Here is a 23,231-nt window from a genome sequence, read left to right on the forward strand (position 1 = left end):
ACACCAGATTCTGATCTAAACGTGTGGACATTTCCTTACTAGACCTCGCAGACCTTGTTAGTCTGAGCCAAAATCTAACTGAGCCCAGTGAATGATGTAGAGAGAGGGGGGGAAAAAAGTTGATACGCTGGAGCTCAGACTGAAATAAATGCTTTCAATATATCTATTAGACGTTAGAACATTAGTCGCCAACAATGTTGATTATAATCTATCAGGTACATTCAGTATCTTTGGATCTGGAACTATTGGTTACGTTAGACTTCAGGAAATTGTGATGGGTGTCTTTAATTACTTTCTGACATTTTATACACTAATCAGTCAACTAATTAGATGAATGGATAATGAAAATAATTAGCTGCAGCTTTAGTTTTACTTTCAGAAACAATTATTAGTAAAAAATAGTGAGAATATATTTATCCCCTGACTGACAAAGTTGATAATTCAACTTTTTTACAATTCTTAATTTGCTTCATCATTTCTTTGGCTAACATTATGAGGATGATTGAGGAAGAAATGTGCAATCAGGTGATCAGACAGGTTGGACACAAATCCTCAAATAAGGCAAACTCTAAAGTTTGACTTATTGTACTTGCCGTAAGCGTGCACCCACACAATGTTCCTGTGCAAGAAGAGATTACCAGCTTCATTTCAAGTGTACTTATCATCAGTTGTTTAAAATTTTATCTAATTATGTGATTATATGGTTCTTGTCCTGTTGAGCTACCAACACATTCCCAGACCTCAGCAGTGACTCTATTGAACACATTGTTGTCATGACCAATAGACATAAAGGTAAAAACCAGAAAATAAGCCTAAATTGTAATAAACTAATGACTGTATGAATGTTTCTTTGCTTGCATTGGTTCTATCTCTTAGCTCCTTTGCTCTCAGTCTTTCCCTTCCTCTTCCCTCCAAATCTCCCCTCTTCTCTCTGCCATGGTAAAGTCTGCACCCCAGCCTGCACTGGAGACACCTCTCTCCACTTGGCTTATTTTTGGAGTAATTTGTCGGCGGTGTTTTCCTTTTTAATGGCACCAAAAGAAACCCCAGAGCTCCGTGTAAGGGAGGGAGGGAGGGAGGCAAGGAGTTGAGGAGGGGGAGGAGGAGGAGGAGGGTGGGTAGGTGGGTGGTTGGGTTGGAGGTTAGGGGGCTATAAGGCGGGCGGGCCCCAGCTGCGGCCGCTTTGATTTGGCCTGGGAGGTGAAAGCGGCGATTGAGACGCGAGGCTGTGCCAGTTATCTTAACCTCCCACACTTCAAAAGCGGGGCGAGAGCTTGTCCGACTTCTTCCCCTCCTCCCTCCATCCCTCACTCCCTCCCTCCCTCCATCCATCCCGTAGAGGGAAAGGAATTGGGGAAGAGAAGGAGGAGGGAGACCAAACCTTCGCTAGCCCTCTGAACAGAGGAGCGTTTCATTTCCTGCAAAAAAGTCCAGCCGGCATTCCTGAGCACTAATGTAGAGGGAGGAGGAGGAGATGGAGGGAGGTGAGGGGAGAGGAGGGGTCAAGTTGCTCCTGAATCCCAGTGTTTGTGTCGGCTGGACCTTGTGAAGCGCTGGCTTGGTGCCCCCCTACAACCAACCACCACGCAAGCACACACCCCTGCTGTTACCACCAACCCTTTCTGAAATTTACACACACACACATTCACACACATCACACACACACACACTTCTTGCCCGCAGCCCCTCAGGCCTCTTCCCCAGGCAGGAAGGCCAGTGCTTTTCATGTCTGTGGTGGGGGAAGGAAAAATGCTCCCCAGGAAACAGGGTGCAGTGCCGGGCGTGCGGGCCCGCTTTGAGATCCTGGGATGAAAAGAGAGAGGGCGGCGGAGGTAAATAAAAGCGACAGGGGCTCTCTCTTTCTCTCCGAGCACCGTGTTCCTTTCAGTTTCTACTCTGTGCGGCTCAGGGTCAGCTCTCCTTGGGAAAGGTGGCCTCTGTCCTGTTCCCTTTTATCCACATGTGGTAAAGCAGTCTTCTGTGTGTGTGTGTGTGTGTGTGTGTGTGTGTGTGTGTGTGAGAGAGAGAGAGAGAGAGTGTGTGTGTGTGTGTGTGTGTGTGTGTGCATTAAGACTTGAGCATTGAGATGCAGCAGGGCTCAGCTGACTCCTCTCCTACAAAAACACACTCTTGGCTTTGCCACAAGGGAGAAGCAAACTAATACCGTTTCTTTTTCCTTTTTTCGTCTTCACAAAACATCCATCTTTTTAGTCGCAGGAGGCATCCATCCACCAAAGTCTCTGCGTCTCCACTTTGATCACAGATTCTATTTGATGCTGCTCGAGTCTAAAATAACTCTCCTTGGCTTGTCAATAACTGAAGCTAACTCTGTTATGTTAGCTCAAGCCCTGATCACGAGAGGGAAAAGAACACTTTTGCAGCTTGACAAACAATTTCCCTGTCAGGGAAAGAGGCCAATTTCATGAGTCCTGTGAAGTGGATTGAGCAGTCAGGTATCCTTTTTTTTTACACGGCAGGGTCAACGTGCACGGTTCAGATAATTACTAAAACTGCTCCATGAACTCTGCTAGTTTTAACCAACTGGGTCAATGTGATGATCATCCTGCACTGAGAGTATTTCCTCATCTTGTTTTCCCATCGCCCACCTGCAGTGGCAGCCTAAATGTCAACCAGAAGCTACACAATTGGGTGCTCGCCTTGAGAGAGTAAGAGGAGGAATGAGTCAGAAAGGGGAGGGCAGAGAAGAGCGTAGCACTGCCAGCTGGGTCACGGCAACCCCCATGTAAGAGTAGATCAAAGCTTGCCGGCCCACATCCTGTCACTGACCTGTAACCCCCTCTGTACTTCAGGGCTCGGCTCAACACTCCAGCAAAGGCTTTCACTCAATCAGTTATAATACTAAAGAGAAGGAAAAACTATGGTTGATTACATACATTGTAGCAAAGGATCATCTGCCGTTCCCTTTGCTGGGAATTCATGCCTGCATGGTGAGACACTTACGAGTCACTCTGAGTCATACATCTGTCTGGTTTTTTTGGTAATGTGGTATGAATGTGTGATCAGTGTTTCGGTGTGGGTTTGATGTGTATGATGTGTTTCTAAAAAAAAAAAAAAAAAAAAGTTTTTCCTCCCCTCCCCCTCCACCACCAATGAAGGAAAAGATCTGCAGTTTTCCTGTTTGTATCCAGATGCAGTTACTTCATAGTTAATGTGGTTGACTGACCAGTCTTTGTTTTTCTTGCAGGAGGAAAACGGACTAATTTCTCCACATGCAAAGCGAAGGCAGCAGCTACGGGCCCTCTGCTTGAGATGGAGGCCTGTTAGATTCCATGAAGACCCTTAAATCTCCAAACTGAAGCCTCCAGTTCTCAGAGGATCCCCTCCCCTCTCCTCCTCCTCCTCCTCCTCCTCCACTTACCCCAAACCTCCCTCTCTCCTACCCCACATAACCCTACTCCCTTTCCTTCAACACAGTCACATGCCACCACCACCACCACCACCAAAAAACACTTCCCTGTTTGACTCTTATTCCCTTCCTAATGGCGCCTGCTGTAGAGACACTGAACTGAACTGAACAAGACAATCATGATGAGTAGGAGCACCCTCACAAGTTCACATTCTACCACCGAAAACCCAGAAGACATCAATTTGACATCTGTGTTTTGTCAAGTTTCTTTCCAATCAGCTTTAAGGCACTGCACTGAAAAACAGCAGCAATTTTGATGTGCGCACAAACGTTTCCCCTGCACCGCCCAGACACTCCAAACACCTGTTTCTAAGTTATTGTAAGTTATTTGTCACCTCTGTTCCTTTTTTGTATAGTTCATTAGGCCAACATTCACTCCCTGAAACCCCACCCTACCCCCCACCACCCTCCCTTTTCTCTCTCACTGGATTTTTTGAGACCATTTGGGATTTTGCCCGACCGACCAAACACCTCTTTTAGACTGCACTAAGGAAGATGGAGGGATCTCATCTTGTCCAAGAAACGTCCTCAAGACGCCATTTTAGTTTGTTGATGACCAGTTGGTGCAAAAAAGGATCAACATGATGATTTGCTTTTTATTTTAGACTGAATTTTATTTTGAATGCTTTTTTTTTTGTATCTTGAACCCCTGTTTTAATTTCTCGGTGTATATTTTAGTGATTTTTTTTTTTAATATTGTTTTTTTTATATAGTGGTATATATGAAAAATAAGCTTTGGACACAGGAAAGCCATTTTTCTTGTTGAAGCGTCTTGCAGAAAATTGAAACTTAAGGCTTCTTTTGATAACTATTTGTAACAAATAGTGACCTCGAGTCTTGCTCAGATGTAAAATAATGCTCAGTATGTGTACTTTTTAAAACTGTCAGGATATGTCAATTTTCTTGGTATTTTTGCAGGCAACATTAGGACAAAGGCGAGAGTGATAGCTCAGAGGCCTATATTTTATTGTTCTAAAACATGACAAATGAAGCAGATATATATATTTACCCCAGCACTTGGCAGTCTTTCTTTTATTGCAATGGACCTTTGTCTTTTCTCTCTGGTAGCTAATAGTGTGGTCTTTATCCATGTTGTTTATTCCATGCAAGCATCTCTGTAATATTTTGATTTTAATGCTTTATTTTAGTATTACTTGATGAATTCTTTTTTTTTTTTTTTAATTCTCATATTTTGGGTCACTGTCATCTTGGTGTGGCACTTTGCTTCCCAAGTGTTCATATTTGAACTGTTTCAACATGTTTTTGTTTTTTTTAAAGAAAAATAAAAAGGCACCATTGGCTCACTTGATCACTCGTGTGGTGGAAAAACCAGAGCTAGAAGTGCCAGATGTAACAGTCTGTGTGTCTTCCTTGGAGAGTATAATGCAAGTATCCATAGGCAGTAGCGCCACTTATTAGTGGTGTAAAGCAGGGGTAACACATTGGATGGAGCGGGTTTTAGTCTTTGGTGGAAACTTCAAAAAGCTTAAAAAATTGACAAGCAATTAAAACTCAGAAAGCATGCAACGCCCGGGGGCTACATTCATACAACATTATTGCAGTGATAATGAAAAGAGAAACCTACATCATCTGAGTATATGAAAAAAACAAAACATTCTGTTGGGTAACAAGTTGATTTCAGGAGCCATGTCCATCTTTTCTCCTGGGTTCCTCTATATTAATTGTCAAGAAAACAGACTTTAACATCTGTAAAAATTAAGGCAAAAATTAAATTTTTTTAAGTAAATATTTTTTGATGAAAGAGGAAACATCAAAGGAAAATTCTATTTAGAGAATCTGACCTGTGCTGCTTCAATATCCTTATTTCAAATGTAACAGCACCACCTTGTGTTCATATTGGGTTAACGGCATGTTTTGGACAAAAAGTAAGTGGTGGTAATAGCATTTCTATAGTGTGTCCTGGGAAGAAGCTGACCAAGCAGTCATAGCCATTTCATTCATTGACATATTGAAGTCACTTTTTCTTATGAAGCCCAAAATCACACAGAACACTTAATCTGAATGATTATTCGACACAGTTTTAACTTAACTGTTTCTCTACATAACTAAAAAGCCTTTTAACATGTACAGAAAACACTGTAGTACAATTACAATATGTTGATTTAAATGTAATACGTTAATAAGAAAAGTTCAATCCCACTTTTATTCAGAATGAGAACAGACACGTATTTCAAAAATCAATTTTAATCACATAATCTTGACTCATAAAAAGATGTGATTCAGGTAAAGCAAATGCCCACAACAAAATGGACTGACAGACAAAAGTCGACCTTTAAAGTAGAAGGCACACAGGTTAAATCCTGGGGCCAGATGCATAAACGATGTATATGCACAAAAACAATGCATATGCCATTTACTGCACATCTACTTCAGAACAAGCATACACATCTTTTTCTGAAGTAATCAGGGTGATGTGATGAGGTGGAGATGAAATATAAGGTGAGACAGAATCTTTTTAATAAAACATTGTTTAGGTTGATAACCAACTACTCTCATTGTGGGAGTGCAACTGCATCTCATGCACACAGAGCAAGTTGCTCAATGACTAAAATTTATAAAATGGAACCATGCATATGCACAGCTTTATAAATATGACTAAAAGAACAGATATGCATATTTCTGGCTTTGCATGTACACACAGTTTTGAGTCATGGATCTAGTTTTATGCATCTGGCTCCAGGTCAGCAGTGGTATGTTGATGATTTAACACATTTCCTTAATTCAGATTAGGGCTGGGTAATAAAACGATAACGATACATATCACAAAATAACTTTTCCTTTTTAACTATAAGTAATTGCCCAACACAACTGATTCAGAGGTTTTCTTCTGTACATCTGTCATGTTCAACTTCTGACAGAAAATAAATAATATTTAAGTCAAAAATAACCTTCTGACGTCTTCACAACTCACTTATGAGTAACGGAACATTTAAGATTGACAAAAATTGTAATTTAATTTATATCGTGATATATATCGATATCGACTGATATGAAAAAATTATCGCCCAGCCCTAATTCAGATCCTTATCACTTATTTATTTGTTCGATGGCTTTATTTTTTGAGTTCTGACTAGTTTCACAGTGATATCAATCCCTACTGCAAACTGGATTACTTGTACTTGTAGAATCCTTCTCCTGTCTTTTTACCAAATTTGCCCTCTGCCACCAACTTGTTCAACAATTCACTCTGGCCAAAGAGTGGGTTTCCAGGGTCCATCGCACTCCAACCTAATGATATGCAACAAAAGAAAGGACTTAACACCTCAAAATGAAGATTTTTTTTTAATCTTAATTTTTCCATGTTACAGCTTCATTTAAAATTAAAGTAGTATAACATAGTTTTACTCACCATCCATAATGAACTTTGCTGTATCTAGTCCTACATAGTCCAGGAGCTCAAAAGGTCCCATGGGGTAACCAGCACCAAGTTTCATGGCGATATCAATATCTTCTTTGGATCCATGACCTGAGGAAGAAAACAGAAAAACTAGAAAGGTAACTATCGCTATTGAAACAGGAAGAACCGGTTTGAGATTAGGCACTGGCTATGAACCGGCCCATCGAAGTGCCTTGGTCAAAAAGCGGTAGGTGACAACAAAGACAATCCTGCATATCTCCTTTTCAATCTTCCCCAAAATGACACTCTTTTACAGTTGTATATTCCCAATTTAAATCCCAAATAGTAGTAGTGCAAGACACTTTTTTAATGATCAATGATTCCAATAAGTAAAGCATAGCAACTTGAGTAGAGTCACTGTTACCTCTTGTGGTCATGCCTGTATACATACCTCTCTCATGCAAGCGGATGGCCTCCATCATGTAAGGAACAAGTAAACGGTTTACAATGAATCCAGGTGTATCCTGAATAAAAGAAAGTTGGATACTGCTGAGTTAGCTGTACTTTGTTAGAGACTGCAGCTATAACATAACATCAGACAGAAAATCTTACTTTGCAGGACACTGGTGTTTTTCCCAGTGCTTTGCTGAAGTTCAGGAGGGAATCAAAAGTCTCTTGGCTTGTTGCTGAGGTTCCAATAACCTGTGGAAGATAAATACATTTTCCTGGTATTATACAAGACTATGTTGCACCTGCTATTTGCAAAACCATCAGTAAGTTCACATTAAGTCCTTCTTAAGTTCTTAGCAACTACCAACCAGTTTCAAACTCATTTACACTATTCAAAATGTCTGAAATCTTTTGCTAAGAAACATCTGTCACTGTAGCATCACAAACTGTAACATAACTAATAATAATAAAAAAATAAATGCTAAAGATAAAGTGCCAAAAGATCAAATTAACCTTATTGTTAATCCTTTGTCGGTATTACTTTGTTTTACTGTATACCTAGAGTAATATGTGTGTTTTAAAACTAGTAGTATTCACACAGTTCACAGTAAGAGGGAAAAATCTGATTATAGCTGAGCTAATCGTTGTTACTTGATAATTTAGTCCAACTAATGTTATTGCAGGAAATGTGTTTTCACAGCCTATACATACACAGTAATATACAGATAACCACAGCACCACATAGAGGTATACATACAGACACATAAACAGATAACATTCACTCCAGACCCTAACCCTGTGTTAATGACAAATTATTTTGTCCACGCCTACTTGTTTGTAGTTGTCAGTGCACTACTGTGTGAAATGAAAAATGGAGTATTGATAGGCTGTGATGGAGTTAGCAGTTGCTAATGTTAGCTTTGTTGGTTGGTTCATTTTGCTAGCTTACACAACACTTCCACAACACTTCCACCTAGCAGTAAAGAGGTATAAATATTTACTAAAACTATGTATAAGAACTAGTTTATGTGGTGTAATCGGTCAAATTTTGAGCAGAAAAAGAAGTTTTAAACCACACTGTCACTAACAAGAAGCATTCATCTTTCAACCACCAACACTATACTTTGAAATGAAATGTCATACTAGCTGTTAACAGACTACACAGCCAGTGAGATAACATAACTGTCCAGACTCCAAGCACTTTGGAGTATCCATCAAATATATTTAGTAGCCTACAGTTAGTACAAAGGACTGGAGACTGCTGCTGGAGAAAGTTATTTAAAGTTATCTATGAACAAGTACAAAAGCTGTTCAAAAATTAACTGTAAGAAAGATGAATGCCTCTTGCTGGCAAAACCTTTCAATTTATATAGTAGACAAAAATGACCAGATCAGCCACAACATTAAAACCAGCTGCAAACTATTGTGTAGGTCTCTCTCCTGCTACCATAACAGACCTCTGAAGGTGTCCTCTAGTATCTGGCAGCAAGTCGAGCTAGCCTTCGCTCCCCACATGTATCAATGAGCCTTGGGTGAATATGACCTGTCACTGGCATACAAGAAACACTCAATAAGACCTGCCATTTTGGAGATGCTCTGACCCAGATGTCTAGATAATTTGTCCCTTGTCAAAATCGTTCAAATCTTACTCTTGCCCTTTTGTCATGCTTCCAATTCAAGAGCTGACTGTTCACTTGCTGCCTAATATATCCCATCCCTTGGTAGGTACCATTGTATCAAGATATTCAATGTTACTATCAATGTTCCCTTACCAATGGTTTTAATGTTCTGGCTGATTGGTGTATATTTAACATTCCGTTCAAGGGAATTTACAAGGATTTCTTTTCTTCAGAGCCCTACCTCTACCAGCTTCATCATAGGGACAGGATTGAAGAAGTGAAGGCCACCGAATCTGTCCAGTCGGGTGGTGGCGCTGGCAATGTCAGTGATGGGCAAGGATGATGTGTTGCTGGCAAAGATAGTGTGTCTAAAAAATAAAAAAAACAGTAGGTAACACATAATATAGACAGCAGATAATAACAGAAGCACACATGTCCCACACTGAACTTTTTCATTTCATTGCCTTTTTAAAAAGGCTACCAAATATCTTACAGCTGAAAATAGAAAGAGAAATGAGGCAGTGCTTACGCTGGTGCCAGCTTGTCAAGTCCACCAAAAAGACCCTGTTTGATTTTAAGATTTTCCACAATGGCCTCCAACACAAGATCTGTGCTCTTAACAGTAGATCCAGCATCTGTCGAGTATGACACATTCTTCAGGACTTTCTGAATGAACTGTTCACCTGCCTGACACAAAGCAAATGGAACATCTCCTGTTAATGGCACGCATATCACCCTTTCACTAATCTTGTTGTTTATTTTGTGTCTCTCACCTCTGGCTTGTCAGCATACTTCTTCTTGACCACTCTCTTAAGGCTCCCTTCAATTCCTTTGACGGACTTCTTCAAAATGTCTTCAGATGTGTCCACCAGAGTCACAGAGTGGCCAGTTGATGCAGCAACCTTCCAGAAAGAAATTAGTTCAACATAATTAGTTGTTATTTTGTTAAAGCTCTTTCTATGTAATTACTGCGTGGATGTAGAGTGTTTACACCTGGAAAGTCACAAAATTAAGCATGCTCAAACAGGTCAGTGGAACATGGTATGAAATTAGGACACAGCTCAAATTCTGCACTAAAGACAAAGGTGGAGGGCGACACCTTGTGGCAACTTTTGGTACTTGCATCTTCTAAATTTCCCTGCAGTGCATCTAAGTTGACGTATTCTTAAAGCTCATCTTGTTATGTCACACCACAAGGAAACAGCTGTGCAAGAGGTGTGTTTAATAAATGACAACTGAACTATTTCATTACACAACTTCCTTATGGGATCAATGGGCGATTGTGTTGTGATGGTAAAACAAGTAAGCATTTAAAGACAACTAACATTACAGGTTTTTGTGGTATGGAAAGCTTCAAATATGATAACTGAAGTTAAAATAAAGTTAAAATAAAACAAAATAATTCCTCTCTTTGGAGCTGCGATTGGCAGAATATTATAACCAGTAACTATTTCGATAACTGAGTCACTGTTTTAGTAAAAAAAAAACAAAAAAAACCTTCAGCTTCTCAAATGCGATTTCTTGATTTTCTTCGTTGAACAAGATATAAATTGAATATCTTTAGGTTTTTGGCTCTCCCTTTTTCTCCTGTTTACACAAAAGTGACAGTTAGTCTCTGCAGCAAATAAGGTAATTGACAAAATAATGGTGTGTTATGATTATGGTGTAATGCAGTAAGATCTTTTGACTACATACATGTTTAACAAGGATTTAAAAGGTTAAGGGTTTTGTTTCTCTATAGTACCACCACCCAATTGAAGCTAACTTCAAGGTCGCAAATACTGTGTAGTCTTTACCGAAACGTGTTTGCAGCCCTTTGATTTAAAATGCAGCATGTCAGCTGTTGGCTGCAGGGAAGCTAATTGCTAACTTGGATAACCAGAACCCGAAAGCTTCCCGTAACTTACCTGTGCGATTCCTGCACCCATTTGTCCTCCTCCTATGATCGTTACATGCTTTATAACAGTGTTTCTGAGAGCCGAAGAGGAGAAACCTCTGCAGATTTGGTGAGTGAAGAAAGCCATGATTTGACTGCAACAACAGAAACACAAGCAGACAGACAGGAGAGGAAGGTCGGTGATCACGTGATCTAGCCAACACTTCATGACCTTTCACACACATTGGTTAGGAAATATGTGGAAAAACTAGTGTCACCCCAAATGTCAAGTATTAAAAAGCTCCAGGGGACATGTTTCTCCTGGATGATATTTTAAATATTAATCAAATATTCACTGCCATTAACAAAGCGTGGCCAAACCAGCAACCACTATGTTTGGAGTGCGCAATAGATCAGAAGTTTACGGTAATCTCATTGTATTGCAGTAACTATTCAGCAGCAGCAACACAATCATGTAATAATGATGATGATAATAATAATAATAATAATAATAATAATAATAATAATAATAATAATAATAATAATAATAAAACCGTCAGTCCATAAAAGCCAAAGTTCTACTTTAAAATATGAAGTAAAAGTAAAAAAAAAAAAAAAAAAATCTTGTTCTGTTTATTGAGTTAGTGCCAACACAGCATGTAAGTGCAGATGATGGTAACTGGCACACATTTTCAAAGGGATTTTAAAAAAAAAAGAAAAAAGAAAAAGAGGTGGGCAGGTCGGAGTACGTGCTGGTACAGATATAACCTGTCCCCTCCTCAGGGGGATGGTTAGGTTTTGAGGTCAGGGATCTGTGTCACAGGGTGACATCATAAAGGGTGTGTGAAGTGTAGCAAAGTGGGTGTGTCTTTTACCAATCTCCAAAAAAGACAGGGTTACCAACAAAAAATTACAAATGAAACAGAGGCAGAAATTAACCTAAGAAAATTCGGCAACAGCAACCTTAAGGCAAATAAATCAAATCAAATATGCAGCATCACAGCAAGCTGCTGTTCTCTTCCATTGACCAGTGACTGGACTTGAACACAAAGACAGTGATAATGTTGGGACCGGCTCTAGTGAAAGAGAGAGGAGCAACTCTTTCATAGTGAAGTTGGAGATAAAGTATAAACACGCACAAACAAAAAAGGTTGAAAATCAGCACAAAAAAAAGAAAAAAAAAGTTCCTCAAATGCACATTTTACTATGAATGTTTGGTAGGTCTAGAAAGTCCCAGATTGTAGTCAGTGTCTATTCCAGCATTGAGATATTTTTAATGACTGGATTACAGAGTTCACTACCAACCGCCTGATTGTAGACTGTGCCTTGTGTCATGTAACAGCAGTGCCTAATCCTCTTCAATGAAAACACTGGCCCCCACTGTACCCCTGTAAAGTTCGGACACACCTACTCATTCAAGGCTCTTCCTTTTTTTTAAACTATTTCTAGCAGAATACTTAAGACACCAACATCATACAACAACACAAATAGACCTAGAGGTGTGTTTTGGGTCATTGTCCTATTGAAAAACAAATGACGGTCCAACTCAGCACAAACCAGATGGGATGGTGTGTAGCTGAGGAATGCTGCGGTAGCCTTGCTGTTAAATGTGAGCTGGATTTGGAATAAATCGCAAACAGTGTCACCAGCAAAGCAACCCCACTCCATCACAGTGGGAACCACACATGCACATCCACTCATCTCCACTGGTCTAATGTACATTCCTTGGATTTCTTAACCCAATCAATGTTCTCCTTCTTACTGGTCTCCTTCAGTTGTGGTTTCTTTGCAGCAATTCGACCAGTAATGTCTGATTCACACAGTCTCCACTGAAACAGATGATGTTGAGATGTGTCTGCTACTTGTTGAACTCTAGGAAGCATTTGTGTGGGCTCAAATCTGAAGTGTCGTTAATTGGCAATTTCTGAGGCTGGTAATTAATGAATTTATCCTCTTCAGCTGAAGTAATTTTTGGTTTTCCTTTCATGGGGCGGTCCACATGAGAGGCAGTCTCATCATAGCATTTGATGGTTTTTGTGGATGCACTTGAGGAAACTGACAAAGTTCTTGAGACTTTCCAAACTGACTGATCTTCATGTCTTACAATAATGATGTACTGTAATTTGTCTTTACTTAATGAGCAGTTCATGCCATAATATGGAATACTACAGTAATCAAATAGGGCTATATATAAATAGGGCTGTCTACCAACAATACCATGGGTGTACATGTTCAGTGGCTCTATTTCACACTGGCTTTGCGCTGAAAGCACAATTGTCATTCTGAATCACTGACACCAGCATTTCTCTGCAAACAGATAAAATTAATTTGTCAATAACATTTCTCCCATAGTTCTCATAAAAAGTCTTATCTCTTAAATACTTTAGAGAGCTGCAAAGATTCCAACCTAAGGCTAACAACTTATAATGGAAACCTTGAAAACTAGAATAAAAAATGTACATTCAGGACACCAGGATAAGTTATTAGTTAAATGATATACTTAAATAATCTTTTATTTAAAGGTTGCCAATAATCCAAACATGAAGTTCAAAAGAAAATATATTTTGATATTTATATATGTGTCCCTATTGAGGCACAGGATTTCTGATGGGTGTTTGTCATTACCTTTGAAAATTGAAATTTTACGGACAAAATAGTTAGTTGAATAATGAATAGAATATAATAGAATGACAAAAAGCAATCATACATTGCAATCAAAAATACTTTTTATATTCTGCACACAATACATTGTCCCTCCAGGAGACACTGACCAATATCTTTGGCTTTCTGCAAGGTCGATATCAACAAAGCACCCCGTCTGCTTAAACCAAGTTTCCACTGTTTCAACCACGAGGGCTCACACACACAGTGTATGGGCAGGGTGCAAGTGTCAGGCCAAAGCGTCCCTGCATGGAAGGAGGTGGCACTCCCTCTGGAAGACTGAATTTGAAGGCCTGCAGTAAGCTGGTAACTGTCAGGAACAGCTCCATTTTTGCCAGCTGTTCCCCCATGCACACTCTGCGACCTAAGGGATACATGGGAGACATCAGTACATCAAAGGACAGCTTCATAATTTGTCTTAAAACAACAGTCAGGTGCCCATGTGAACACTGAAAGAGGTTTTCCTCACTGTAATCATTCCTCCTGTTCACACTGAACATTAGATGAGAAGATCCTCTGTGCTTTCAATGTTTCCCATGGGGGCCCAAAATCCTGTGTGTGTCCACACAGTCATTTTGTGCAAAATTGCAATTTAAGGTATATCTGAAGCTTTTATGAGACACTGGCAGTCTGATTTAGTCATATCCAGTGTATAGCTACCACATTTACAGTCTTTTTAGCATAAAATTCCCTGTTTGTGTTTCCTTGGACAGTATTTCCCTGTTGAGCTGCAGTGGACTATTTAAACAAAAAGAGGGACTTTGGTACTAAAAAGACTGTAATACTGAAAGATCTACGTGACTTAACACATTGTTCTGGTTGAAGCTTCAGATTATCTTAATAAAAACTTTTAAGTGAATTTTTAGATAGGAGGAGGCTTGTGGATGTTTCCCATCACTTATATTGTAAGTGCATTATTAAGGTGTCTATAAATAACCAATATGAACAGGAGGAATGATTATCGCAAGAAAAACCTATTTCAGTGTTCATTTGGACTGAGTGTAGATTTAAGACAAACTTAAAATGATAAAACCCATCTTAAACATTTATTTATACATCAGTGTTTCAAACATTTGGCTCATATGAGTAAGCAATAGCATACCAATCCCAAATGGTATGAAGCACTCCTTCCTGAGTAACTTTCCCTCGTCATCCAAGAATCGTGCTGCGTTGAAAGAGTCTGGGTCGTCCCACATAGTGGGATCTCTATGGACAGACCACAGGTTGGGCACAATAATTGTTCCTTTGGGAATAGTGAAGCCTCTGAACTCTGCCAAAAGGAGAAAAAATATATGATAAAGGTAAAGGTTAGGTACTGAACTCGGTACTTTATGAATTATGTTGGTACTACTCCAGCTCTATTTAAGATTACCTGATGTCACGGAGGTCATGTGTGGAATACTCAGAGGTACCACCACAGTCAGTCTTTGGACCTCCATGATAGTAGCGTCAGTAAAGGGCATACTTCCTTTATGAGTTAGAGACACAACCTGATTTCTGCCCACCACTTCATCGATCTCTGCTTGGACCTTATCTGAAATCAGAACAGTATAGGCAAACATTCAATATTGTCCCCCCAAATATAGACAATGCTAATATAACCTCAGTTATCAATCGAGTCAGTGTCACTTCAAGACACAACTTAGCCAATCAAAATAATTTCATTTTCATTTTCTAGAATGCAGTAGTTTCTTATTTTTTGAACATAATGTTCAGACAGCAGAGTTCCAATTCCCCTTTTTTCTTCAAAGGGCTTTCCATTCATGCAGATACAAGATCTGTGGTCAATATTAGACTTTTCCTACGTAAATTCCACCCGTCATTTATATCAGCTATAAATATTGAAGTTCTACACTGATGTATATGAATTCCATCTAGTATAGTGTGTTGATTTGTGAAAATGATCTTGTTGCAAAAAATATGATTATAAAAATGTATGTATTAATTCTTATTAGTTGTTTTCTACACACTTTATACTGCACTGGAAATCTGCTGTGGAAACTCTCAGCAGACGTCATCCTGCTTGGCTGATAAAAACAGATAATTATTTAAGTACTTTCTAACTTTATTAAAGTCAAACAGAATCTGATTGGAAATATTTCAGCTAATACAGCTGATAGGCTTCACACAACTCCACTTTATTGTCATTGTCATTGTGTCAAGTGCTTCATAAAGACCTTTAAGCAGTTTGTAAAGTATGGACTGAATGCACTGTTGCTACCTTTACCTTGGACATCAGGGTGTAAAGCCATGTAGAGCAGAAACCACAAAACTGTACTGGTGGTGGTGTCAGTGCCTGCGATGAAGAGTTCTCCTATTATGTAAAAAAGATAGTCCTCTGTGAAGTTCGTGTCCTCCACTCCAGCAGCTTTCTGGGCCAACATCTCTATCAAGTACATGTCTATAAAATCTTGTGGGTTTTCACGATCAAGCTTTTCCTTGTGCTTTACAATAATCCTTTTTAGAAACAGTGTAATGTCTCTTTCCACTTGTCGTAACTCCTTGAAGGCGCCAAATGGTAAGTAGTACAGCGATGGAAAGATATTGATGAGGACTGCAGAGCTGTTCACACAGATCTGCAGCCCACGTGCCATTAGGTCCAGCAAGGTGCGGAACTCGTGGTCTTCATGGTGGAAACGTTGACCCAGGGCCAGCGAGCAGATGACATTTGACACTGCATTGCTGATCAATGGGGCAGGGTCCACACCTCTGCCACCTGACTCCTCATTCAATCGCAGCAGCTCTGTTTTGATGGTAGCCAGGCCTTGAAGGATGCACGGTTCCAAGCTCAACTTTCCCAGGCCAAAGTTTCGCAGCGTGGTGTGGCAGAACTTGCGATGCTTTCTCCACACTGGCCCATAAGGTGCGAACACTATTCCTTTAATTCAATTAAACCAGAAAAAGAGAAGTTTACTCCTCAGGTTATCAACCCCTATATTTAGAGCATTCAGGTCAAGGTCTATTCAGACAGTTTTCATCCTTATCTCTCTGGACTTGTCAAACTGTAACATACCTATAAAAACACAGTAACACTTGTCAGCAGCCTGCTGTCTCTTTCTGACACAAAGTCCTACCTAAATCCTACATTTGATACTGAAGGTTGTAAAGTCTGAAACATACATTTTTTTGGTCTTTGAGACATCTCAGCTTTATCTCAGCCAGATCTAGCAATGAGACTTTAAGATTTGCAATACTTCAGTGTATCCCTTTTCTATCATTTTTTGCTCAACCAGTTTAATGAATAACTCAATGGTAAACAGAAACTAAACAGTGTCTAAACAGTGTTTAAACAGAGTCTGTGTAGTAGTTACAGCAATATTGACAAGTGTACTCTCAGTCAACTGTAACATAAATTACACACAACTGTCAAACTAATGTTACAATCTACCACAGCAGCCCTGCATTAAACCTAACACTTACAGGTTGAAATGATTACAGGAAGAAAAAAACTGACTGTTGTTTTAAGAAAGACTTGAAAAACTGTTAACCTATCTTTTAATCTGGCAGTGGTTATAGTTTACAGAGAGATGTTTCAAAAGGAGTCCACCTATCATTACAGCATTAAGTTGAATAAACACCTCTCTGAAGTTTAGACTATAACTATAGTTATTGCACTACTGGAAACAGGTTGTGGTTGTGCATGTGGGCTCACCAGCTCGTGAGTGCATATAAGTAAAGTTTAAAAAAAGAATGAAAGTGTCCTTTAATGTAAACATTACCTTTGCGTTTAGTCATAATGACGACTGCAGGAAGGTCTGGTCTGTCGGAGAACACCTCGGGATGGTTTGAGAGAGCATCCTTCACCACTTCATAGCCATTAAGCACGACGACCAGCTGACTGCCAACAAAGAGGCTGTATATATTACCATAAACACTGGCTAATTCCGTCAAAGCAATAACAGGGCTTTTGACGTTATTGCCTGATTCCCCTTTAAACCTCCTCAGGATGAAAGACGGGATGAGAAACCCGCCAAAGTTGCCAACTATCGGCAGCGGCCTCGGACCTGGAGGAATATTTGTCCGACGGGTTTGATAGAAATTTACTAAAATATACACCGTTAAAAATACTATTAAAATTACAATGTTGACTGGAGACAGTAAAAAGCTGCTCAGGTTGTTTGGCCATGACAGTGCAACCATCGTGTCGTAGTTAAAATAAACTCAATTCAGTTATCTAACAATGTTATCCCATAAATAGGATAGTTAATAAAGTCCCTTTGAGATCATTGATGAGATACAACATGACGGAACTATTTAAGAGACAAAGTAACGCTCTTCCTGTTTTGTTATTGACGGGAAGGAGTCAACGTGGTACCGTTACTGGCGTCCTATTGGCGGATAGAACAGGAAGCTGCTGTGATTGGTTGGTGTTGAGAGCACGTCATGGGGGTTTAATCCCTTTAAATCGTCTCACAGGCACCATCCTGGTACACTAAACTAAACTACTAAACTAAAAACTACTACTACTACCACTACAACAACAACAAATACAACTAAATAACAACAACAACAATGATATCTTTATTTGTGTAGACCTTTCATACAATAAATGCAGCTCACAGTGCTTCACAACAGAAGAAATCAGATACACTAAGTGTTTCACATAAAAGGAGCATAAAAGGAGCACAGAGCAATGTTTAAAAAAGAGCAAAAACAAAGGAATATAAGATGGAACATAAAAATATCAATCATTTTAAAATAGTAAAAATAGTACGTTGGGAAAGTAGCACAAAAATAGAATGAAAACAATATATGAAATCAAGTAAAATACAGCTATTAAAAGAAATGTTGTAGTGACTGATAGAAAAACTGAAGAGAAGAGATAGGTTTTTTTTTTTTTTAGCTTTCTCTTAAAAATATTTAGTGAGCTGGCTTCCCTGATGTCTAAGCTAGGGATAGGGTTAGGGTTAGGGTTTGTTCCACAGTTTTGGTGCATAATTGACAAAAGCTGCATCTCCGATCCCCAACAACTAAACTAAACTAACTAAACTAAACTAAACTAAAAGTGCATAGATAGATAGATAGATAGATAGATAGATAGATAGATAGATAGATAGATAGATAGATAGATCTTTGTCTTAGTATTTCTAGGTTTTTATATGTATCGCACCTGCAAAATAAACTTAATGTATGTAGGCTATTTGTTCATGTAAACATGAGACACATTGAAACATTGAGACAGAAGACAGAAGAGACAGGGTTCAATATTTAATCCAATTTTACCAATAGATTTGTCAGGTTTATAATGAAAAGTCAGGGCTATATTGTACATATTAAATGCAGACTGGTGCACAACTCTATGCATTGTTGTTCTTAATGGGGTCACATTAATACGTAGATAAGAATAAGGGTTAGACTTTACTTTCAGAAAAAATATATATATATTTCTTGTGTCTTGTGAGAAATAGAAATTCTGTAGGGTTGAGAACTAGTCCCACTGAATGTAAAATTGCCCAAAACATTTTGTAAAAGTTTTGTGGCAGATAGAATAATGGCTGACTTTGACTGATGACTTAATTAAAGCAAAAAACACACTTAAGTAATAGTATGGTTACATTTTAATACAATAGTACAATGTTGAGACTACAGCTAGGATACTCACTTAAGATTACTAAAATTAAAACAAAATTATAATAATAATAATAAAAAAAATCATAGAAAAAAACCCAAATACACCAAGACTTATAGAGGCATTTTTGGTAGACCTACGGACATTTTACACACTAAGGCACCTTGTGACTCGAGCGCACTGATTTTGAGGTAAACCCCATCATCAAATACAGTATGAGAGTTTTACAGAAGCAGATCAAAAATCAAGTCAAATACTGTGTGACAAATCTGTAAGTCAGTTGTGTCTGACATGTACTAGGAGCTGACACAAGTATCATTTACAAAAACAATGACAACTTTTCAGGACTTCTCATAAATAATTACAGTGGCAAAGAACACACAGAGACAATATGATTATCCTTGTAGATACAGTTTTACTGAGACATTTCTCATAGCAATGCAACTGGTACCATTATATTTCTTTCCAATAGACAAGACTGACTGAATGAATACCACTTCAGTGGGATTATCAAACAACACTGCTTCGGGGATCAGGGTCCGCTCACTCCTCTCGTGTGCTCTGTACCATGGAGTACTTTTTACATGGGTTCTTCAGGCAGGCAGGAGGCCAGGTGATGGGCCAGCTGTACGAGCATGGCACCGCGGTTTGGATGTTCTTCTCCAGGAAGTTGAACAGAGGGTTCCACCAGGTGTTAGTGAGGTAGTTGTTTGGTGAGCATTTTAGAGTCTGCATGAAAATAAAAGTTATTGATTATCATAATAAAATACTGTAGAAGAATATATAATAATAATATATATATACATATTTTTTGTTATTACTATATAGCACCTTCCACATGAGGAAAGCAGCTCAAATTGCTGGTTGGACAGTGGACACAGGAAGATAATGTATTTTGGGGGAGAGGTGATACAGTGTGCAACTACTGTGAAAATCTGAATGTCTAAACCTAATTTTCCATTTTTATTTATTCAAGCTTTTTTTCGATGACGGCGTAAAGGTAACATAAAAGTTACATTATAGAACACCTATTCTTTAATGCTATAATGTAAGACACATTTCCCACAGACAAATGGCATAATATATTACATTATAAAATATACACAAATGTAAAATATTGTGGTGTTCTCTTTCATGGTGGGGACAGTACATATATATCTTAAATATTACATAACCATCCTTTTTATTTAACTGAAATAGACTGACAAGATGAGCTGGAGAACATCATATTTGAACTGAAGTCATTGTTGTGATATGTTTACTTGTATTAATTTTGTTTGTAATCTTCATTGCACAATTGTGGTATATTGCAGACTTTTTTAATTTGTGATGTTGGGCCATGTGGAAAATGTTTTAATGTTATTTAAAAGATAATTTAGCCTTTTATCACTTCATATCAAATGTTTGTACATATTTTGACCAGTAGAGGGAGTAATTTACCATTTTTAAAAAGCCACAGTGACAGCTCATGGAAGTGACACCCACACAGTCAAAAAAAAAAAAAAAGTACTTACTTCAAGTATATAACTATATGTAATTGATAGACCATTTGCTTTAAACATAAACTGTAATAATGTCTTGTGCTGGTATGTAACATTTAGTGAGTGCACTTGATGTAAACTCCCTCAATGAAATACAGCCATATTTCATCATAGAGAGTATCATACAAGTCCGTCATGCATAATTTATATGTAACAAGGTTCAATGAAAGTGGAGCCTTTAGCTCTTAACGCTTTCATTTGCTCGCCTTTATTCTAAAACACACACAGATATACTGTCTTCACACCTGTAAGTTGGCCATGGTGTGGTACCACCAGAATAGTCGGGAGGTGATAAAATAGGCCACAACCACATCCACACTGTAGTGTTCATGTGCCACCAGGATGCACACCACACCTACGGCACTAAGCAGCCAACACATCAGATGGTACCACCAAAATGACCGCGGCGAATCTTGAAAGAGACAAAAAGGAAAGACAAGAGTGTTGACAATATTTATAAAAACATCCATTTGTTGTCTGTTGTTCCCTGTTTCCACTGTTAACAAAAATGCTGTCTTTGGCATTCCAATAAAATGTGACAGGAACAGAAGTATTTCCTGCAAAACACAGACAGAAAAAAAGTAAAATTGGAAACTAAAACATCTGCCTGTAAATGTCAACCAAGCTACACGTTTTTGCATGTTGAAAAACTTTCAAGTATTTTTTTAGCCAACTGTCCATATATACAACCATATATGCAGACATATTCAGCTTTACAAGATATATAATCAAACAGTTTGTCAAACTTTGAATATTTGAATGTTAAAAAAACAACAGTAATAGTGGCATCACATGTCAGTTATTTAGTTTACTAGTAGTCTCTTGAAGGTCCATGTGTAACTGTATCATACAGTGATGTGAACTGTATGGGATGGGAATGGAAACAGACAACATCCTTCATATATTATTCATTGGAAGTGATATATTTTCCATTCAAGCAAAAAAACAAGAGTGTTGCTTTGAGTACTTACATTCCTTAATGAACAGATAAGTGAGGGTGAGCATCACAGTGTGTCCACTGTAGAGAAAATCTCCACACATGAGATGAGAGTTTGTAATGGACAGACCTCCACCTGAAATCAGCCTCAGAATTCGCTGGAACTTTGCCTGGGAGTCTCCATGCAGCTGATAGAGAGCAAATAATGGATGCAATTAGGGAGATAAAGAAAAACACCAGACCAGTAGTATGAAGATTCAGTTTAAAATTAAAAGAGTATTATCCAATAGACATGACCAAATGTTGTGCTCTTGTAACTGCTACTCAAATGATGGGGGATAATTTGCTTCTTACAAGAAGACACTTTACTATACTGTGTCCAAAACATTCAAAATTCTTGGGAAACAAGACAACTACTAAACTATCCAGTCTCTGATCTTTCTGCAGAACACAACCCAGCAAACAACTGCCAGGAGTGCATGTTTTTGATCAAACACTGATGCACCTCAATATTGTCAGTGTCCGGAGGCAGTAAAAAGTCAAAATGGCTTTTTTATAGCTGCCTCTCTTGCGTGGCTGTGCAAAATGAGTCCCAGAGGGAGCACAAGAGTACATGGCTGTGCAATGACAGCTGATGCCTGCTCTGATTTTAGCGTTCTACTCACCTTAGGAGCACAAGTCATGTGCATGCCAGGTACAGGCAGGGTGGTGATGTACATAGTGACACAGCGGTACAAGTACAGAGTGCCAATGAGGAAGAAGAACCGCCTGCTCGCTATTGACCTGTAAATGGAAAATGTGAGAGCCATAATGGAATGAGTGCAGAAATGTGGTGTCCTGATTATGTAATACTACCATGAACATGCATACTTTAATTTACTCATGTTGAACAGTCACAGTGGGACAACTCCAATGTAGAGAAGAGATAAATACAGTTTCATCATGATGGCTGCCTGCACACTACATGATTCATTTCCTGAGCAGAGGAAAGAGACTTGCGGGACATAATCACAACATATAACCAGAAAATAATGAGCTATTTCACACAACAAAAATACTGTGGCCTATACAAACTTTTATGCAGTGAAATTCAATTTTCCTCTTTTTGAAAGACAGTTCTCCGCTGACACCGTATTAAGCTGTAAAAAAAACACCTTGTATAGTAGATGCAAAACAGCCTTACTTGTATCTGAAGAAGAACAACTGGATAATCCAAATGACCAGCAGAACCATGCCATTGATCTCTGTGACTGTAAATGCCCAGTTGACTCTGTCAATATAGTCAAAAAATTTATCAGGAAGGGGTGGGCTGCTTTCTTTGGGTGGGACCCTCTCGTGGACTATTGTGATGACGACTGTTGTAAGGACCAAGTTAAAGCCAGCATAAAAAAAGGCGATCACGGTCTTCCACCACTCCATGGGCAGACGACTGACCTTGGACTCTGGCACAGAAATCTTCACATAGTCATTATGCCTCCCTATGCCTTTACGAAAACCCCGCTTTGCATCTTCTCCGCCTGGGGTGTGGACAGGACAGGTTTTCCCAGTGGTGGGTACGGCACCACCCTCCATTCCAGGGTTCAAATTATGAGAAGCAGAGTCTCTCGTATCCACAAGCTCCTGTGATGCCATGGGTGCCTGCACTGTCCATCCACAGGCACACGGCTTCTCTGGGTTAAGGCTGCCATGAGAGAAAGCAAAAGGTTGGTAACTGACACACTATTTGGTTTAGAAAGCGCAAGCACAGTTGTGATTTGCATATAAGTAAACTGGAACTGCTTGCCTGTATTAAC

General features: G+C 39.0%; 4 protein-coding genes across 4 annotated transcripts in view; 1 reads left to right on the plus strand and 3 right to left on the minus strand.

Annotated features, from left to right (window-relative positions):
- The window catches only part of lef1 (lymphoid enhancer-binding factor 1), a 41,212-nt gene extending 37,927 nt beyond the window's left edge, over window positions 1–3,285 (plus strand). Inside the window, exon 10 of the mRNA XM_053339981.1 lies at window positions 3,206–3,285. Within this exon, the coding sequence (XP_053195956.1) occupies window positions 3,206–3,285 (80 nt within the window). The remainder of the gene's footprint in view (window positions 1–3,205) is intronic.
- A 2,293-nt stretch (window positions 3,286–5,578) lies between these two features.
- On the minus strand, window positions 5,579–10,918 carry hadh (hydroxyacyl-CoA dehydrogenase). The gene is made up of 8 exons (XM_053339994.1): window positions 10,762–10,918; window positions 9,628–9,756; window positions 9,384–9,541; window positions 9,096–9,222; window positions 7,398–7,487; window positions 7,237–7,309; window positions 6,798–6,914; window positions 5,579–6,676 (listed from the first exon to the last, which is right to left on the minus strand). The coding sequence occupies exons 1-8, from the start codon at window positions 10,876–10,878 to the stop codon at window positions 6,558–6,560; spliced, it is 930 nt and encodes a 309-aa protein (XP_053195969.1). The 5' UTR covers window positions 10,879–10,918; the 3' UTR covers window positions 5,579–6,557.
- A 2,294-nt stretch (window positions 10,919–13,212) lies between these two features.
- Window positions 13,213–17,656, minus strand: LOC128369745 (cytochrome P450 2U1). The gene is made up of 5 exons (XM_053330825.1): window positions 17,111–17,656; window positions 15,619–16,269; window positions 14,764–14,925; window positions 14,494–14,661; window positions 13,213–13,755 (listed from the first exon to the last, which is right to left on the minus strand). The coding sequence occupies exons 1-5, from the start codon at window positions 17,529–17,531 to the stop codon at window positions 13,574–13,576; spliced, it is 1,584 nt and encodes a 527-aa protein (XP_053186800.1). The 5' UTR covers window positions 17,532–17,656; the 3' UTR covers window positions 13,213–13,573.
- Window positions 17,657–19,450: 1,794 nt separating this feature from the next.
- sgms2a (sphingomyelin synthase 2a) lies at window positions 19,451–22,496 on the minus strand. The gene is made up of 5 exons (XM_053334429.1): window positions 22,309–22,496; window positions 22,104–22,221; window positions 21,473–21,626; window positions 20,747–20,913; window positions 19,451–19,689 (listed from the first exon to the last, which is right to left on the minus strand). Exons 1-5 carry the CDS (start codon window positions 22,320–22,322, stop codon window positions 19,504–19,506), a joined length of 639 nt encoding a protein of 212 aa, XP_053190404.1. The 5' UTR covers window positions 22,323–22,496; the 3' UTR covers window positions 19,451–19,503.
- Window positions 22,497–23,231: the final 735 nt, after the last annotated feature.

This window comes from Scomber japonicus, chromosome 2 (assembly GCF_027409825.1).
Source record: "Scomber japonicus isolate fScoJap1 chromosome 2, fScoJap1.pri, whole genome shotgun sequence".
Taxonomy (NCBI): Eukaryota; Metazoa; Chordata; class Actinopteri; order Scombriformes; family Scombridae; genus Scomber; species Scomber japonicus.

What these genes read in the sequence shown, in the direction of transcription:
- hadh (XM_053339994.1), bottom strand. Translation starts at nt 10,878, where the DNA reads ATGGCTTTCTTCACTCACCAAATCTGCAGAGGTTTCTCCTCTTCGGCT. An exon ending in TGGGTGCAGGAATCGCACAG is followed by an intron (nt 9,757 to 10,761) that starts GTAAGTTACGGG and finishes TCTTTCTGGAAG; the next exon opens with GTTGCTGCATCAACTGGCCA. An exon ending in CTATGATGAAGCTGGTAGAG is followed by an intron (nt 7,488 to 9,095) that starts GTAGGGCTCTGA and finishes TATCTTCCACAG; the next exon opens with GTTATTGGAACCTCAGCAAC.
- LOC128369745 (XM_053330825.1), bottom strand. Translation starts at nt 17,531, where the DNA reads ATGGTTGCACTGTCATGGCCAAACAACCTGAGCAGCTTTTTACTGTCT. An exon ending in CATTATGACTAAACGCAAAG is followed by an intron (nt 16,270 to 17,110) that starts GTAATGTTTACA and finishes ATTGAATTAAAG; the next exon opens with GAATAGTGTTCGCACCTTAT. An exon ending in CTTCATACCATTTGGGATTG is followed by an intron (nt 13,756 to 14,493) that starts GTATGCTATTGC and finishes TGTATCCCTTAG; the next exon opens with GTCGCAGAGTGTGCATGGGG.
- sgms2a (XM_053334429.1), bottom strand. An exon ending in ACATGACTTGTGCTCCTAAG is followed by an intron (nt 21,627 to 22,103) that starts GTGAGTAGAACG and finishes GCTCTCTATCAG; the next exon opens with CTGCATGGAGACTCCCAGGC. An exon ending in TTATCTGTTCATTAAGGAAT is followed by an intron (nt 20,914 to 21,472) that starts GTAAGTACTCAA and finishes GTCTCTTTCAAG; the next exon opens with ATTCGCCGCGGTCATTTTGG.